The sequence below is a fragment of the Camelina sativa genome, chromosome 11, assembly GCF_030686135.1.
Source record: "Camelina sativa cultivar CO46 ecotype springtype chromosome 11, ASM3068613v1".
Lineage (NCBI taxonomy): Eukaryota > Viridiplantae > Streptophyta > Magnoliopsida > Brassicales > Brassicaceae > Camelina > Camelina sativa.
The window spans coordinates 39,662,809-39,680,649 of NC_141890.1; the positions used below are offsets into that span (position 1 = coordinate 39,662,809).

The 17,841-nt window shown below is 33.2% G+C and overlaps 1 protein-coding gene across 1 annotated transcript; it reads left to right on the top strand.

The window, feature by feature from the left end:
• Positions 1-7,855: 7,855 nt before the first annotated feature.
• Positions 7,856-10,520, top strand: LOC104725448 (putative WRKY transcription factor 48). The gene is made up of 3 exons (XM_010444117.2): positions 7,856-8,731; positions 8,825-8,968; positions 9,697-10,520. The coding sequence occupies exons 1-3, from the start codon at positions 8,109-8,111 to the stop codon at positions 10,172-10,174; spliced, it is 1,245 nt and encodes a 414-aa protein (XP_010442419.2). The 5' UTR covers positions 7,856-8,108; the 3' UTR covers positions 10,175-10,520.
• Positions 10,521-17,841: the final 7,321 nt, after the last annotated feature.

The following is a 17,841-nucleotide window of genomic DNA, read 5'->3' on the forward strand; positions in this document are numbered from 1 at the left end:
TTTACTCATCTGTTGACTTTGACCTTTCCTTTTCTTCTTGTAATCTTCTTGGAGCAAATTAAAAAAAAAAAAAAATTGGTTTTTGTAAATAAAAATTATAAAACTCACCTATGCCGCAATCATCGGTAGGTGTTCTCACTTGACATCTGATTTCCTAAGTCAACAGGTTGTTTTTCCCGCGCTCCTGCATTTTACTCAGATCGAATCTTCGCCTTTATTCTTCATTTTTTTAGTTTAATTTACACTAATCGATTAGAGAGATACAATATGTTTTCTTTTCATTATCTTTATAACCAAATCTACACTGCTAGCTAGTATATTACTTAGATGTAGGCATGTAGCTGAGATCTACCAAATTCATATACAAAACATCACCTTTTGTTTCTTTAAAGATAAGATGGATTAGTTTTTTTTTCCCCAATATATGTGTTAATTTGGATTAGGTTTGGTTTCCAGTTTCTTTTAAGACGTAGCTCTGAAAACGCTACTAATTATATTTTTTCCACTAATCATATTGTGACTTTCTTCGGTCTCTATATCTTAATTTGCTCCGATGCCATCAATCGTATATACATCCTTACAAATCTATAAAGCAACTGCTTTAGAATATATACAACCGACTTCAAAGCCAAAGAACACATTTTAGGAAAAAAGATAGCTAGCTACACGAAGTATTGGTGAATACATGCTCACACATGCCAAATATATTATTGTATACTCAACTACACAAAGTATATGTATTACATAATCACATGCATAAACAATATGACGTTATGCGGTCAACATCATAGACATATAATTCAGTACACCGGTCAATTGACTCCGATGAAGACCGACACTGACTCCGGCATTGACCAACACTTAAAAAAATCTAAATTAAAAAAATTATTATAGTAAATTATTTATGGGTTTTCATGATTAAAAGAAATTTTCTATTCAATATCCAAATATTTTTTATATATTTCTAATATATTCATTCTTATAATTAATTACTTTTTATTTTTCAAGCTAATGTAAATAGTTAAATAAAAATCATTTATAATTATATTCAAGATAAAAAAATTCATTTATAATAATCTTCAAGATATAAAATCATTTATAATGATTTTCAAGATATAAAACAATTTATAATTATTTTCAAGATATATATATATATCTATAAATCTCTCATAATCAGATTTTTAATTACTACAAAATCAATAAAATCAAATTCAACTACTTTCATTAGAAAATAATATGCAAAATATTGAGTATATGACTCTTTACTCTAAATTTTGCATAGTAAATGTTATAAAAAAAATTATACACTCTTTACTTTAAAATTTACATACTCAAAATAACATATAAATAACAAAAAATTAACAATATTTACTTTTAACATATGAACATTTTCATTTTTACCCTCTTTTACATAATTACAATATGTTAAATTAATTTTTAGAAATTTTTTTAAGGTTTGGGTTCTCTATATTACATTTAGGATATATTTAGGAAATAGATTCAAAATATCTTTAGATATTGAATTAACATATAAACAACAACAACAAAAAAATTCACAATATTTACTTTTAACATATGAACATTTTCATTTTTACCCTTTTTTACACAATTACAATATGTTAAATTAATTTTTAGAAATTTTTTTAAGGTTTGGGTTCTCTATTTTACATTTAAGATATATTTAGGAAATATATAAAAAAATATTTAGATATTGAATACAATATTTTATAATTAATAAAAACCATAAATAATTTCATATAATAATTTCTTATTTTTAATTTTTAATTTTAGAAATTTTTTTTGGTCAATGCCGGAGTCAACACTGGTCTTCACCGGAATTAATAAATTAGTGTATTAGATTGTATGTTTATGGTATTGAACGCATGACATTATAGTCTATAGATGTGACCATATAATACATATAATTTGTATAGTTAAGTATACAATAATATAGTATATATGATTATGTATTCACCTATATATCACGTACATAACCATTTTTTTATCTTTTTTCGTACATTTTACATGTGGACCTTACAATTACACAAACGAACACATGGCTCATTTGGCTTGGACCGACGATAGCTAACTCTTTTGTCCTTTATTCCTTTCAGCATTGACAAGTGACATGACTATCTTTTTCAAAACTTTATAATTTATAGCATTTGAGTTCTGAAATTGTATTATGGTCAAAGGATATTATATCAATATATAGATAAGTCAGCTCGACATTATTTCCAAGTATATAGATATATATATTGTCGATGGATGATTGGTTCGAAATGGTGTCGTAGGTTTAATACCAAATAATTTTTGTTATATAGGCGTATTTGTTGTAATTAGAGGTTTCTCTCTATTAAATCAAAACACTATTGGTGAATATTATTGTGGATTAACTTTTCATTGTCCAAATTTATACAGTCCTTAGACCATCTTTATTCCAGAACGTGTAAATATTGTTTAGAAAAAAAAAAATTATTACATATTTTTATTTTTTATTTATTTTTAAAAATATGTGTCAATAAATGAACGCCACGTGTCGAGTAACATTTTTCACAACATTCTCAAAATACTCCAGCAGAGAACGTTACTCTTCTTTTTACTTTTATCTCTCATTTTTTTCTTATTTTTTTAACAAGAGTAACTACATGAGTAACCCATTAATCATGCTCTTACCACCCCATATACTTAATACTGATCGATGTGATTAGAACATGCATACTTTACCAATAGGCAATAGGAAATAGACCATAAAGTTTTAGTCTATTTGAACTCCCATAGGCGAAGGCAGTTCAGAGGGTTCAACCACCTTTTGCGGGATTGGGAATAAAGCTAAAATATTAGGGTCGAACATTATGCCACCACCTTCTCCTGAATTTATTTATTTATAATTTTTACTATCAAGCTCGAAGAAATTATAGCTGTACAATTTGTTAATATATATAGTATCTATTGATCTGAAATTTTATATTCAGCTGGAATGCTAAAATTTTTGTATGAAGAATTACAATGTGAAATGAAACTACAGGAAAATAACACCTACATAGTGATGACTTGCAATCGTAATCTGAAACTTATTTAGGATAACTCGAGTGTAAAGCTTGATTGAACAACTGATGGTCAACACCTTTGACTTTTGACCATCTCTTCTTCACCAATAAATGAAATATATATACATTTTCTTAGATCTGGTCTCGTGAACTTTAGCAGTTAACTAGCTATGATCCTGTGGTCAATCATACCCATTGTCTTTATTTTTTTAAGCTTTGAAAGCAATATTTTCTATTCGCGGTAATATAATAAATCTAGTAATCTACAAAACTTAACAAACCCCGATCTCGTTGATCAAAAAAAAAAAAAGAAAAAAACAAACCCCGATCTCATCCTGTCATCCATGTCCCATGTGCACACACATGAATACGACATACATGCTACATATCTAGCATATATAAAAAAATATATAGTTTTGGAAAGTGAGATTAAAGTCAGTACGTATGGCACTAAAATAGTATATGTTTTTCAAATAACATTCTGAAGTATTAAGTACTCTATTAGACCCTTTTATTTTAACTAATCGCACTACACTTACATGTGTGTGTGTGAACGATACTTATGTTATCTGTGAAGATACAATTCCCTGTCTAATTTGTATAGTATATTTCCTAGTGAAGAAGAAAAGAATAGTATTATTATAGACAATAATGTATATTTGCACGATACGAACTGGAGTCGTTGGATACACAGATGTTGATAAGTGTGTACAAAACAGAAATATCATAAAGAAGGACCGAGTGGTTACAACTTACAAGTATTGTATCATTTGTATTCGCAATTTGGCAATTTCGAATTGCTTTATTTTTTTTAAGTAAAACGTAAGAAAAGGGAGTGTGTGGACGTACGTCCTTAGTTTGCGGCTACTAAACTTTTAATGAGTGGACCATGTCAAACCAGTTCTTATATAAATTAGATTTGGTTTCCATTAGTCACATTATTAATTCATTTCTGTATATATCACCTCAACACGGTACATCACCTCAATATATCTTTTCGTACAAAAAACATCAGTGTCTACACACAGAACCTCACACGTACATTTGGTAAGTCCGCGTGAGACGCTAAATGTACATTTTTTATATTCAGTTAATGGTAATTATTAGAAACTTTGAGGTTAAATGCGTGAAAAACTAAAATATACATTTTGACTAGGGTCGATGATAACAAAAAAAATTATATTATTATAAGTAATATGCAATTGTGTTTTTTTTTTTTCTAAAAATAAGAAGTATTAGCAATTGTGAGAATTCGTACGAATATGCGTGAAAGACTGAAATGTACATTTAATTGGATCGATATATAGTAACTAACCTTTTCAAAAAAAAAAAGATATATAGTAACTAAGCAAAATCATAAACTCATTAGGGGTACTATATGTCTATATCCGGACCAAGATATCAGAGTCCCATTGGCCACTCTACCATCATACGTACGTTCGATCATAACTTTTGTTTTAAATGGTAAGTATTATAGCAACTTTATAATTTCTTGGTTAAAAAAGTAAAGTATCATTTGATTACGCGTTTTCCTATTTTTCACCACATTTTAATATCTACTAATTAATTGATCATTCATACTGATGGTCCAATATCATTTGTCGTTTTTTTGTTCTGATGGTCCATTTCCAATATCATATGCATTGACCCTGTGAAGTTAAATAAAAGAAACTAAAAGTAACGTATCTAGTGAAAAAATAAAAAAGGAGAATGGCTTGAGTTGGAAGCAACCGACATGAAGGGAAGGAAAATAATAAAAACAGCTAATAACGCGTTATAACCACACGTGCTTATGACAACCTTCTCAATCCTTTGTGAAGTTTTGGCCGTTTGATCAGACCATATGTCATATTTAACAGCTGCTTGATATACGATTTTTTACAGTGTTTAAGCTTTTGGGTCGGACCGGGTCCGGTAGGTCCATGATCTTGACACTCCATTCTCCTCAGACACAAAAAGTTATGTTTTGAGAAAAGCGTGTAACCCCCACCTCGCAACAAAAGTTTTCCTGATATTGTAACGAAAAAATCAAACCTGAAAATAAAATAACATTTTCTCAACCTTTAAAAGAGGTAATAGAAAGTATTGTCAAAAAAAAGAAAGAGGTAATAGAAAGTAGTAAAATATAAACCGGTAAATGTTGTATACCACTTTACTTTGTTACGGTTTAATTAGTTAACCGATTTATCGATTTGGTGAGTAACATAGAAAATTAGAAATGGTACACCTTTTACCACAATGATAACTCGATATATGAGGGGTGGACAGGAAGCAAAGATCCTGAATCTTTGTGGTCTTTGTGATCCAATTCGTCTCGTATGAAATATTTTTTTTTTCTTCTTCTTACGTATATTTACTCTCTAAGTAACTGGATATCTGTTAAAATTCAACTATTTGTATGATATCCGATAGACTTATTAGATATTTTAAAAATGTACAAAAATATACAAAATCAAAATTTATTAAAAATGATAATGTTTGAAAAAGATATTTAATATTTCTTTAATTGAGTAGTCACAAAATTATAATTTATAATTTGTCCAAAAAAAAGAGTAAAAAAATTAAGTTAGAAATTTATAAAATCTATTAAAAAAAGTAAACTTATAATCAATATATGTAATTATCTATATATGTATATTGGAACGGAGCCAATATACACCTATTTAAAATTACGGATATTCAAATTTTTCGAATCATGTATTGAAGCGAATTGAAGCGGATATCTAAGAAATGATGGGTGGAGCCGTGGAGGCGTGGAGCAATAAATAGTTAACGGGATTTTTTATGACCGATGACTTGTCGGAGAAGAAGCAAACTCTCTCTCCTGACGTATGTTTTGTGTCATCTTTATTTTCGAAGCTTCTTTCTTACGCGTTATTCCTTTATTTTTTAAAATTTTACTTTCTTGCTTTTTACTGTTTCTCATTTTGTTTATTCAGCTAAATATATTAATCAAGCAACTTCTAAATTTCTTTTGTCTCTTTCTGTTGGTTTTATCTTTCCCTCAGCATTTTTTTCTCATCTTATACGTGAAAGTATGTGCCTCTAATAAAATTTCCTTATTGGAAATGCCAATATCTTAGTATGTACTGTATCATCATGGGAATATAGATAAGTAATTAAGAAAAATGTACTCTCTTCATCGGTAAATGCGTTCAAATAACTCAAGAAAGGTTTATAAACTACGTGTTTAATTATCGTAGTTATTGTAGTGATTACTTTAATCATAGTTATTGTAGTGATTACTTTAATCAATACCTGTCATATTAATCTTTTAATAATTTTTGTGCACAAAAAAAAAATTGAGCAGTGAAGTGACTTTAGTGCAGTGGTCAATAGTAAATCTTTAATGCACAAAGTACCATTACATTCGGGATCGAGTCTTACTCTATACAAATGTAAAGATTTGGCTAATGGATTGACCGTTTGTGGCCCAATGGTTGAAAAAAAAAAAAAAATTGAATAGAGAAATAAACTATTGCAAGTGTAATATGAAAAGAATCGGCGACAAGACGTTCAAGTCAAAATAGAATTAGGCTGAAATGTAAACAATTTTACGTCAGGAGAGGATCACAAAAAAGTTGTTTTCCCGTAAAACAAAAAAAGAAACAATTACTTATATTGGAAAGTTAAAAAATCAAACAAAGGCCGCGAGAGATGAGGCAGCAGAAGAGAAGAAGAAGACCCACACCTTTTCGTTTCCTACGTGTCTGCCCTTACGCGCCTCTCCTCGTATTCCTTTGGTCATCTCGTCGACCTTTTTTGTTACCGATTTTATTTATTTGTAGTACAATACAATACAAACCAAACTACGCGTAAATACAAGAGTCTTTTTGCTAAAAGATTATTTGAGTCAAAGTCTAGCTTAAAGTTGATACGAAATTCTTTAAATATATATATATATATATAATTTGAGAGGTGACTAAAATAATTTCCTAGGATTTAAATTCTTTTTTTCTTTGCTTTTAATTTGTCATATTTTTTTCTCCACTAAAATGTTTTTAATATCTAATCAGCTGACATGTTAAGACGTTATGGCTTACACTACATTCTAAAAATTTAGGAGATGCTATTGTTTGTCAGTTTCCTCAACTATAATTTGGTTTGGTGTGTTGTCTACGAATCACGATCTAGTTAACAAGTAATATTTTGTTTGCGTATTTTTTTTTTATATACTATTTTACCTATATGGTTTTGTGATAGATTCTCATTCCCATATATATGATGTCTATCAATGGTGCGTTTTTGAATTTCGCCTATACAAATTATGATTGATACAAAATTTAAATGTTATTGGAATTTGCTGAAATATATATATTAGAAATCTCATCAAACGGTAACCCGTCCGTAACTTATGTCACAGTAATCATTAAGGAAGAAATAGTAATTTTTTTTGTTTTCACGCTCATAGTACTAAAAATGAAATGTAAAGAGCCCGAATTATATTTTGACTAGAAGAAATGAAACCAAGTATAACAAATGAGAGACCAAAATTGTAACTATGCCGTTTGGAGACACGACACAATGTGGGAATAAAGAAGAAAAAAAAAGAAACTGAAATGAAGGGACAAAAATTAAATGCCCGGCAGAGAACGGCACCGTCTTGATCCATTCACAACCGGACGCCACACCCCATCACCGGCGTTTACCGGTGTGCAGTGTTTTTTTTTAAACATTTTTTTTCTCCTTTCTATTATATTTTATTTTAATTCCATTTCTTTCTTTAATATTCCTTTGCCCGCGTAAATGAGACGAAATAAATAAATAATAATATTAAAAAAACAAATGGGAAACCTCCTAAATCCAAGCTGTTTTCCAGAAGAACCCAAAACTCCATAAAAGTTATATTCACACCTCTCTCTCTCTCTCTTTCTCTTTCTCTTTCTCTCTTATCTCAAAATCACATAACCATTACAAAATACAAAACATATAATCACCCCACAAAGCTAAAGAAAAGTTCTCCTTTTTTTTTCCTCACTAAAATCTCAGAAGATGACAATGATGATGATATATCTATAAAAGTATCATCTCATAGATTCCATCTTTTCTCTCTATTACATGGAGAAGAAGATAGAAGAGGATCATCATCATCACCACCATCATCATCATCAAGAACGACAACAAAAGGAGATCAAGAACACAGAGACAAAGATCGAACACCAAAGAAGACAAGAACAAGAACAAAGACAACAACAAATCTCTCAAGCCTCATCTTCATCAAACATCATGGCGAATCTAGTTACGTCATCAGATCATCATCATCATCAGTTGGAGCTAGCTGCTGGGAATAATCTCTCAAGCATCTTCGATACTTCATCTTTACCTTTTCCTTATTCTTATTTCGATGATCAATCCTCTAATAACCCCAATTCTTTCCTCGACTTGCTCCGACAAGATCATCACTTTGCTTCTTCCTCTAATTCCTCTTCTTTCTCATTCGATGCCTTTCCTCTCCCCAACAACAACAACAACAACCCCTTTTTTACGGATTTGCCCTTGCCTCAAGCTGAGTCATCAGAAGTTGTGAACACTGCACCGACTTCTCCAAACTCAACCTCAGTCTCATCTTCCTCCAACGAAGCTGCAAATGATAACAACAATAGTGGTAAGGAAGTTACTGTTAAAGATCAAGAAGAAGGAGATCAACAACAAGACCAAAAGGGTACTACTACTAAGCCACAGTAAGTTAACATTCATTAACCCTCCATTTTAACATATGTTTGTGATGTATTCTTTTTTTAATTAATTTTTGTGAGTATTTATTGTTTTTGAAGGTTGAAGGCAAAGAAGAAGAATCAGAAGAAAGCTAGAGAAGCTAGGTTTGCGTTTCTGACTAAAAGCGATATTGATAATCTTGACGACGGTTATAGGTGGAGAAAATACGGCCAGAAAGCTGTCAAAAACAGTCCTTACCCCAGGTACATACTTACATATAACTCTGTATATTCATATGTATTGTAGCCCTAGCTAGATCCATATAGACCATCTTAACTATATTATATATGCATGTGTTTATATATATATATATATATGTAAACAAAACATGTATCTATGTTTACATCTACTCTATATGCCTTATTACATATACTTCACTAGATCTGGTTTATCCAAGTCATAAGGATGATTCACATTTTTGCTACATATTATACACTAAACATGTTCATTCAATAATCATATGTATACATATAACATACCATGTTGTAATCATATTTATAAATTTGTATATATTTATTTAGGTGTGAGTAGAGTAGCCCTAGATTCAGTGTGCTCTACATATGCAGAGTCTATATGCATATAACATGACTCTATGTAATTGTAAATACGTTTACTATATGTTAATTTATATAGACGACTGTATATACCTAATACGCGTTTTTGTAGGGTCAAAAATGTTTTGAATTTTTGTTTTCGAGAATATTTTTTCTTTTGTTCCATTCCATGAGGTTTCTGTGTTTTGTGTTTTTCTCGTCCCTTAATTTATGTTGCTTGTGTCGGAAGATTACTGTTTCAATTTGTTACAAACTTCATCTCAGATCTCGAGATCTTCAGATTCTCTTAATTCATATCTTTCATGTTTCTAACTAAATTAGACAAGAGATTTAATAAAAATATATATTCTTACTTAACTTTTTTTTTTGATAAACAGAAGCTATTATCGTTGCACCACAGTGGCTTGTGGAGTAAAGAAGAGAGTGGAGAGATCCTCCGATGATCCTTTAATCGTCATGACAACCTACGAAGGTCAACACACTCACCCTTTCCCCATGACCCCACGTGGACACATCGGAATGTTTACGTCGCCGATCCTCGACCATGGTGCAACCACCGCGTCATCATCGTCATTCTCCATCCCTCAGCCACGCTACTTGCTGACCCAACATCATCAACCCTACAACATGTACAACAACAACTCTTTAAGTATGATCAGTAGAAGCTCCTCCGATGGTACTTTCGTTAATCCAGGGCCATCATCATCATTCCCCGGGTTTGGTTATGATATGTCACAAGCTTCAACATCAACTTCTTCTTCCATTAGAGATCATGGATTGCTTCAAGATATTCTTCCTTCGCAGATCAGATCCGATTCTGTTAACACTCAAACCAATGAAGAGGTTAAGAAATGATGAACATCTCTTCTTTTTCTTCCCGGGGCAATTGTTTTTTTCTTTTGGCCGGATCCGGTTATAATAGGTTTTATGAGGAGTTTTTCACCGGTTTAGCTAACCGATTTTGGTAGCTTTCTAATGTTTTTTTTCCTTCATTTCATTTCATTTAGCATCGGTTTTGTTTAATCACCACGAAATAAACAAACGATGCTAAGTAGGAACAGAGGCTTGTAGCATATGTGATATAGGTATAACTTCATTTTTGTTTTGAGTATTTAATAGAGATGTATCGTTTACTTTTTAAGACTTCGGAGAGAGAAGACTTTAGTCTATAGTTAATTATATAGTATGTGTTTAGTTTGTATTATAGTGTTTCTAGATCATCTAATTTGTAATCATGCTATCAACTCTCTAGCCCGGCTCAAATTAAATCTTACATTTTTATTCGATTGCTATTCATCCCAATCGACGTAAATAATTAACATATCATAATCATGTATTCTTATAGTTACATAGATACAATATGTGCGTAACTTCAGTCTTCTATATATTATAGTCAAGATGCAACGCTATCACACACCAAATACCATCTTGTATGACCTAATGTGTTCCTTCGCTAGATATATGAACTTATATATATATATATATATATATATGTGTGTGTGAGTGTGTGTAAAATAGACCATAAGGAACATCTACACATGATTTCAAAAAAGATAACAAAGAGCATAAATAATAATATACTTCATATCTAATTAATCATAAGGGCCGTGCTAAATGTTTAGCTCCATATATATTTTCATCTTTTTATATAAAAATAAAGGAGATAACTTTTAGCCTTCAACCCAAAGTCTCGTTTTTAGTTTTCTTCACTGCGACTTTTATGTTAGTCTTCAATCATCACAGATGATATTCAAAGCACACACTGTTTGTGTCTACATGCGTACTTGACCCATCCATTAGTAGTTGATATGGTCATATGGACCATACATATATTTAAAGATAATCAAAAGCGATCATTTGTTTATTTCTCATTTTCCCTAATGCAAACTGTAATATTTATAGCATAAACTCTTTTCATCAAGTATATAATTACAAGATAAAAAAAATTTAGAAGTTGAACCGCCGTTAGGGTATGTTATTATAATTCGTTATACCCATTTCTTTTATGTAACTTCTCCTTTGACATTAGTTAACAAACATACACACACACACACACACACACTTTATATATAAGGTTGTTGTATGGAGCTATATATATGCTTTAGGTCTTTTTCAGGAAGCCGATAGCTACGCAAGTCATGTATGGCTGATATTAAATATAAAAGTAAATGAAAAAAGCATAGAGTTAGTAATGTCCATAATGGACTGTCTTTTAATCACTAAAAAAATAGAAACAGAAGGAGTTCTAACAGGCTACTCATCAACCCTACTCCAACACCAACTAAGTATCAAAACAAAGCACGCTTTGTATATTATGGAGAGTTAATACTGATCACTAATGTGTTTCTTTAATCGTACCATTCCCGTAAAGTTACACACATGTACACACACCCCTGCATACGTATACATTAGTCCATTTAATATGGCAGTTATGTTAGGGCCTTAAATGGTGATACTAAAATAAGTTGAAAAAGTACAATTTTTTGAATCAAAATTTGAAATCAGATATATATATATATATATATATATAGTATATAGTATTATTGTTGTTGGATGACCCTTTGATATGATTAAGGATGGAGATGGTCTAAACCCTAAATTTATTAATGCCCACAAAATAATAGGTCCAATAAGCACTTGTACAATAATACTGCCCGACAAGCAAATTATTAATTTGTACCCAATCTTTACTATATTTCACTTTGAAAACTAACAAAATATGGTATATCTTAGTTTTCGAAAACAATTATCAACCAAAACAGAGCTAAGTTAACCTATTGGAGCCAGACAGACAACCAAACTCAAATCGAGGGTGCCCCAAAAACAGAGCCTGACCAATTTGAGTTCCAAAGCAAAATAAGGCTATAAAGTTACCTCTTTTAACTTCCAAGCAACCATAATGAGAAGTGTTCAGGTCGTTTACTCCTACCCACGAGTGATCAACAACTTCAATATATAATGTATTTCAATCCAGGCTCAACAACATTTAAATACTAAAAAACACATGGAAGAACTCGGATCGTTTATTCATACCCACGAGAGAGAAGCTTCACTTTATCAGACTTCTTCCTGTCGTTCCTGAAGAAAGAAACAAAATATGGAAATATTGTTTCTTTATTATATTTTCCTTGAAGAGGAGATTACAAGATGATTATTTTTTTTATAGGGATACAAAATTCTTAATCTAGATTCTAGATTGTTCTTGAATCAACCATCTGTGAGATTGTTAACCATCACGTGGCATCATCTTCATCACCTGATTCGAGTGCCTCAAACCTATTATGCAACATCATTGCTGTACGCCCTGAGGATGAGGCTTTCTCTGCTAATATCTTTTTTTTGTCATTTGCAGATAGCCATTGCATAGTTTTGGACATTTGTTGAGAAGGTTTTGTGTTGTTGGGCTTTACACATTTTGAGCTTTGAGAAAAAACAGTATCGTTTGTGTTGTTAGTCTTTACACTCCCCCACAAACTTAGAGTAGGTGGCACGCCAACGCCAAGTTTGAGCTTGAGATACTCAAAAGGTCTATGTGGAAGAGACTTAGTAAATATGTCTACAAGTGGAAGATTGGTGGGGAGGTGAATGATGATCAGATTGCCAAAGGCGACTTGCTCACGAAAGTAATGGTGATGCATTGCAAAGTGTTTGGTTATGGCGTGGAAACTTGGATTTGTACATAGTGAGGTAGACTGTAGAGAGGTTGTCACAGTAGAGTTCTGGTATAGCAGGCAGTGAAACACCTAAATCTTGAAGCAGATTAACTAGCCAGGTTATTTTAGAGGCAGCTTTAGACATGGTTTTGTACTCAGCTTCAGTGGAGCTTTTAGACAATGTTGGTTGTTTCTTTGACGACCAAGAAATCATATTTCTTCCAAGAAAAGTACAGAAGCCACCAGTTGACCTGCTATTAGACGGACATCCAGAGTAGTCACTATCACTATGCACTTGAAGCTTAGAATATGTGTTCCTGTCAAATGAGACTCCCATTGTAGTGGTGCTCTTTATGTACTTTAGGATCCGTTTAAGGAGATTGAAGTCAGAGACTGAAGGTTCATGCATCTTCTAGCATACATAGTTGACAGAGAATTGCAGATATGGTCTCGTTAATGTCAGATACTGTAGTCGACCTGCCAAGCTTCTGAAATATTTAGGATTTTCGAACAAGGCATCCTGTTTTAGCACTTTGTTCAGTTGTTGAGGAAGAGGTGTGGCAACTGGAGCACAAGTTGACATAGCGGCTGCAATTAAGAGGTCCTCAACATACTTCTGCGGAGACAAGAACAAGCCATTTTCATGATATTGAATGCCGAGAAATAGTAAAGCTTGCCAAGATCCTTCATTTTGAATTGCTTGTTTAGCTCATCAAGAAGAATGGAGAGAAGTTTCGAAGAATTTCCCGTAATAGCCATATCATCAACGTAGAGGAGCAACATAATAATGTCTTTTCCTTTAAAGCAAACAAATCGAGAAGGATCTCTCAGACTGCAAGTGAAGCCAAAATTTAGTAAAAAGTTGTTAAATTTTTCAAACCAAGCCCGTGGAGCCTGTTTAACCTGATCTAGATGTATTTCTTCGATAAAGCCGGCTGGCTGCTTTATATTGATAACTTCATTGAGATCGCCATGGAGAAACGCGTTTCTCACATCCATTTGCTTAATTTCCCAATTCATAATAGCTGCAAAGTGAATAACAACCCTTATTGTTGTAGTTCTAACAACATGACTATATGTTTCAAGGTAATCGATGCCTTCTTCTTGTTTGAACCCTTGAACAATAAGTCTGGCTTTAAACTTGTCCAAGGAGCCATATGCATTGAATTTGACTCTAAAGACCCATTTTGAAGCATATCCGGTGTTTGAGGAACTAAAGAAAATGTATTTGCTTCTTGGAAATTACTCATTTTATCATTCATTGCTGCTGTCCAGTTTGGATCTTTTAATGCAGCAGATACTGTTTCAGAATTTGGGTATGAGACCTTGTGTGTAAGAAGATCATACCGAGGATTCAGTTTGGAGATTTCAGCTTTTGATCTTGTTATCATCGAATGAGTTGAAATTTCTGCAGAGCATTCACTGGTAGCTGCAGTCGTACTGATATCATCATTGGTGGTTGAGCTCTTCAAATTTGAGACTAGTGAGTGAGAGTTGTTGCCTATAGGAACAAGATCTAAGCTTGCCGCACACCTAGAACTCTCATCACCAATTTCATTTTTGGAGTCAATCATTCTTCTTGTTGTTGTATCGTCAGTAGTATCAATGTTGTTGATTGTTGTGTCTTATACAATTGGTATTGCAGGAACTTGCGTAGAATCTTCAGTGTAAGCACAAGTTGTAGAAAATTCCGAAAGCTGCTTAAGCCAGGCTCCATACAGTTGAGTGAGAAAGGATTGTTGAAAGTAATTGTATGTAATGGCAAAAGGAAAGCTCGCTTCATCAAAGATGACATGGCGGCTAAGTTAGACACGCCCAATTGGAGGATAAAGGCGGCAATATCCTTTATATTTCTCATTTTATCCAAGGAAAATACACTTGAGTGATTGCAGATCAAATTTATTTTGAGCATATGGCCTTAGAGTTGGGAAGCAAGCAAAGCCAAAGATTCGTAAAGCTGAATATTATGGTGGTTTTCCAAATAGAGCTTCATAAAGGCTTTTGTTACCTGCAAGAGCACTAGTAGGCAAGAGATTGCTCAGAAAATTTGATGTAAAGAAGGTTTCAACCCAAAAACTCTGTGGAGTAGCACTCTGAAATAGTAAAGTGAGAGCCATTTCTGTCCATTGTCTGTGCTTCCTCTCTGCCATGCCATTCTGTTGAGGAGTGTGAGGACAAGAGACAAAATGTTGAATACCAGAGTTCTACAGCTGAGTAAGAAATTTCTAACTTATAAACTATCCACGTCCATCTGATTGAAAGGTTCATATTTTTGTTTGTAGTAGATTTTCAACAAAAAGCTGATATTTGATGAAGATTGAACAAAAATCAGATTTTATTTTTAGGGGATAAAGCCAACTGTATCTTGAAAAGTTATCAATAAACACTGCATAAAATCTGAATCCTTGAACATAAGATTCAGGAGAGGGACCCCATATATCACAATGCACTCTCTCTAGAGGTCTTGAAGCAATAAAAGTAGAAGAGCTAAATGGCAATCTTGAACTCTTTCCAATCTGACATGATTCACACACCTTCCTGGTACTTTTCTTAATTTGAATTGCCTTATTTGTATATAGAAGTTGAAGAACTTGCTGATTTGGATGTCCTAACCTCTGATGCCAAACTTCATCACTCGTCTTGACTTGTCTAGTTGAGTAAAACATCTGAAACTTTGGATCATCCAGTTTGTACAGACCATCATTTTCCTTTCCCTTTGTTAGAACTTTGTGTGTTGCTTTGTCCTTAATAACAACATCATCAGAGTCAAATGTAACAACACATGGATAATCTTTAGTCAATTTGAAACTAACAACATGGACTTTGCTATTTCAGGACAAACCAACACATCTTTAAGAGGAAGGTTACATGATTCGGAGGGAAGCTTTGCAGAGCCAACATGTGTGATGGGAAGAAAGTTCCCATCACTCGCCATTACCATATCGGTGCCATGATAGGGTTGAGCCTTTTTCAGACGATGAGTAGAGTTGGTGATGTGTGTTGTTGCAGCGGAGTCCATATACTAGCTGTTTTCTTCTGTAACATCAGTGATATGAAAAGCAGAGAACGCTGCATCATTGATTGCAAGTTGAGCAGGTTACTGGTACTCCTCATTGAACCAGTACCAACACTCAAAAGCATTATGACCTCGTTTGTTGCAGATTTGATATACATGTTTCTCATTTGTGTGAGAAATTGGTAGAGATGAGCATGAAAAGGAGAATTGTTGATGGAAACCACGACCTCTGGTTGAGTAACTTCCTTTTCCTCTGCCTCTGTTACTGCGTCCCCGATGTTAATAGTGTTGAAGGCTAGGTGCGGAGAAACATCAGTTGAGACAGAGTATCCCTGGAGTCTATCATTATAACCAGTGAGGCGAGATATCGCCTTTTCATAGCTAGGCTTAGGTTTCCTATCCATAGAATCCTTAATAACTGTGATTATCAGTTCATATTCACGGCCTAGACATCTTAAAGAAGCAAAAATCTTCATCTTTTCACTAACATGATCTCCAATAGATGCAAGTTGATCACATATATCTTTGATTCCTCGAAGATAATCAGAGATATTCTTCTCAAACTTTTCAGCATTCTGAAGACGCCTCTGTAATTCAAACAACCTAGACAACGATGTGCGATTGAAATGAGAGACCAGAGTATTCCATACCTCTTGTACAGTAGAGCATCCAACTATTAGCCTCAGAACATTCTCACTCATAGATCCGAGCAACCACACTTTGACAACTTGATCAGATCTGGACCAGTATTCGAAATCTGGATTGCGAACCTCTTCAGTGTTGCAATTGTTGTTGTTGTGGATGGAGATTGTTTCTTGTGGTGGTTTGACCGCTCCATTGACAAAACCGATAAGAGCTTATGTCCGCAGGAATGATTCAAACTGTGACTTCCAAATTATGTAGCTTTGCTCAGTGAGCTTGATGGTAACTTAGTTAGAAATATGTAACGAAGGAGAAGCATATGGTTCCATTGTTCCGTCCATGGCTCTGATACCATGAAGAAAGAAACGAAATATGGAAAGATTGTTTCTTTATTAGATTTTCCTTGAAGAGGAGATTACAAGATGATTCTCATTTTATAGTGATACAAAGTTCTTAACCTAGATTCTAGATTGTTTTTGAATCAACCAGCTGTGAGATTGTTGACCATCACGTGGCATCATCTTCATCACCTAATTCGAGCACCTCAAACCTATTATGCAACAGAATTACCGTACGCCGTGAGGATGAGGCTTTTTCTGCTAATATATTTTTTTTGTCGTTTGTAGGTAGCCATTGCACAGTTTTGGACATTTGTTGAGAAGGCTTTGTGTTGTTGGGCTTTACAACAGTATCGTTTGTGTCGTTAGTCTTTACAGTTCCCTCTTCTTCTTCTCATCTTTTCCTCCTTCTCTCGTCTCTTCTTCTTCCTCTTCCTTCTTTCATCCTCAGTCTCACTCTCCTCAGATTCTGATCCCGAATCCAATTCTAGCCACTACTACTCGAATAATCATGCCTTTTTGTTATCTTGTTGTTTTGATTACTACTATAAAGGGGTTCAATAATTGTCCTCCAAGGCATTACCATAAAAACGAATGGCTAACGACTACGTTTCCTCCTCTCTTCTTCTTCTTATTCTCCTTATCTTCTTCTATAGCCAGCATACTGATTATACCTCTATCGTCAAGTTTCTTCATGGTTTTGATGGCCCTTTTCCCTTTGAGCTCAAAACCGGGTTTGTCCTTTTCTTCTTCCTCGTGTGATTAATATATAAAATCTTAGTGTTTCGTGATTACTTTAAAAAATGTTAGAATATTTGTTGAGAGAAAGATGAAACAAGAGAGTAAGAGACCTTCGTGTCTTGCCTTCTAGAG

Coding starts and splice junctions, on each gene's coding strand:
- LOC104725448 (XM_010444117.2), top strand. CDS start 8,109: ATGGAGAAGAAGATAGAAGAGGATCATCATCATCACCACCATCATCAT. Junction 8,732..8,824: donor GGTACTACTACTAAGCCACA/GTAAGTTAACAT, acceptor TTGTTTTTGAAG/GTTGAAGGCAAAGAAGAAGA. Junction 8,969..9,696: donor AAAAACAGTCCTTACCCCAG/GTACATACTTAC, acceptor TTTGATAAACAG/AAGCTATTATCGTTGCACCA.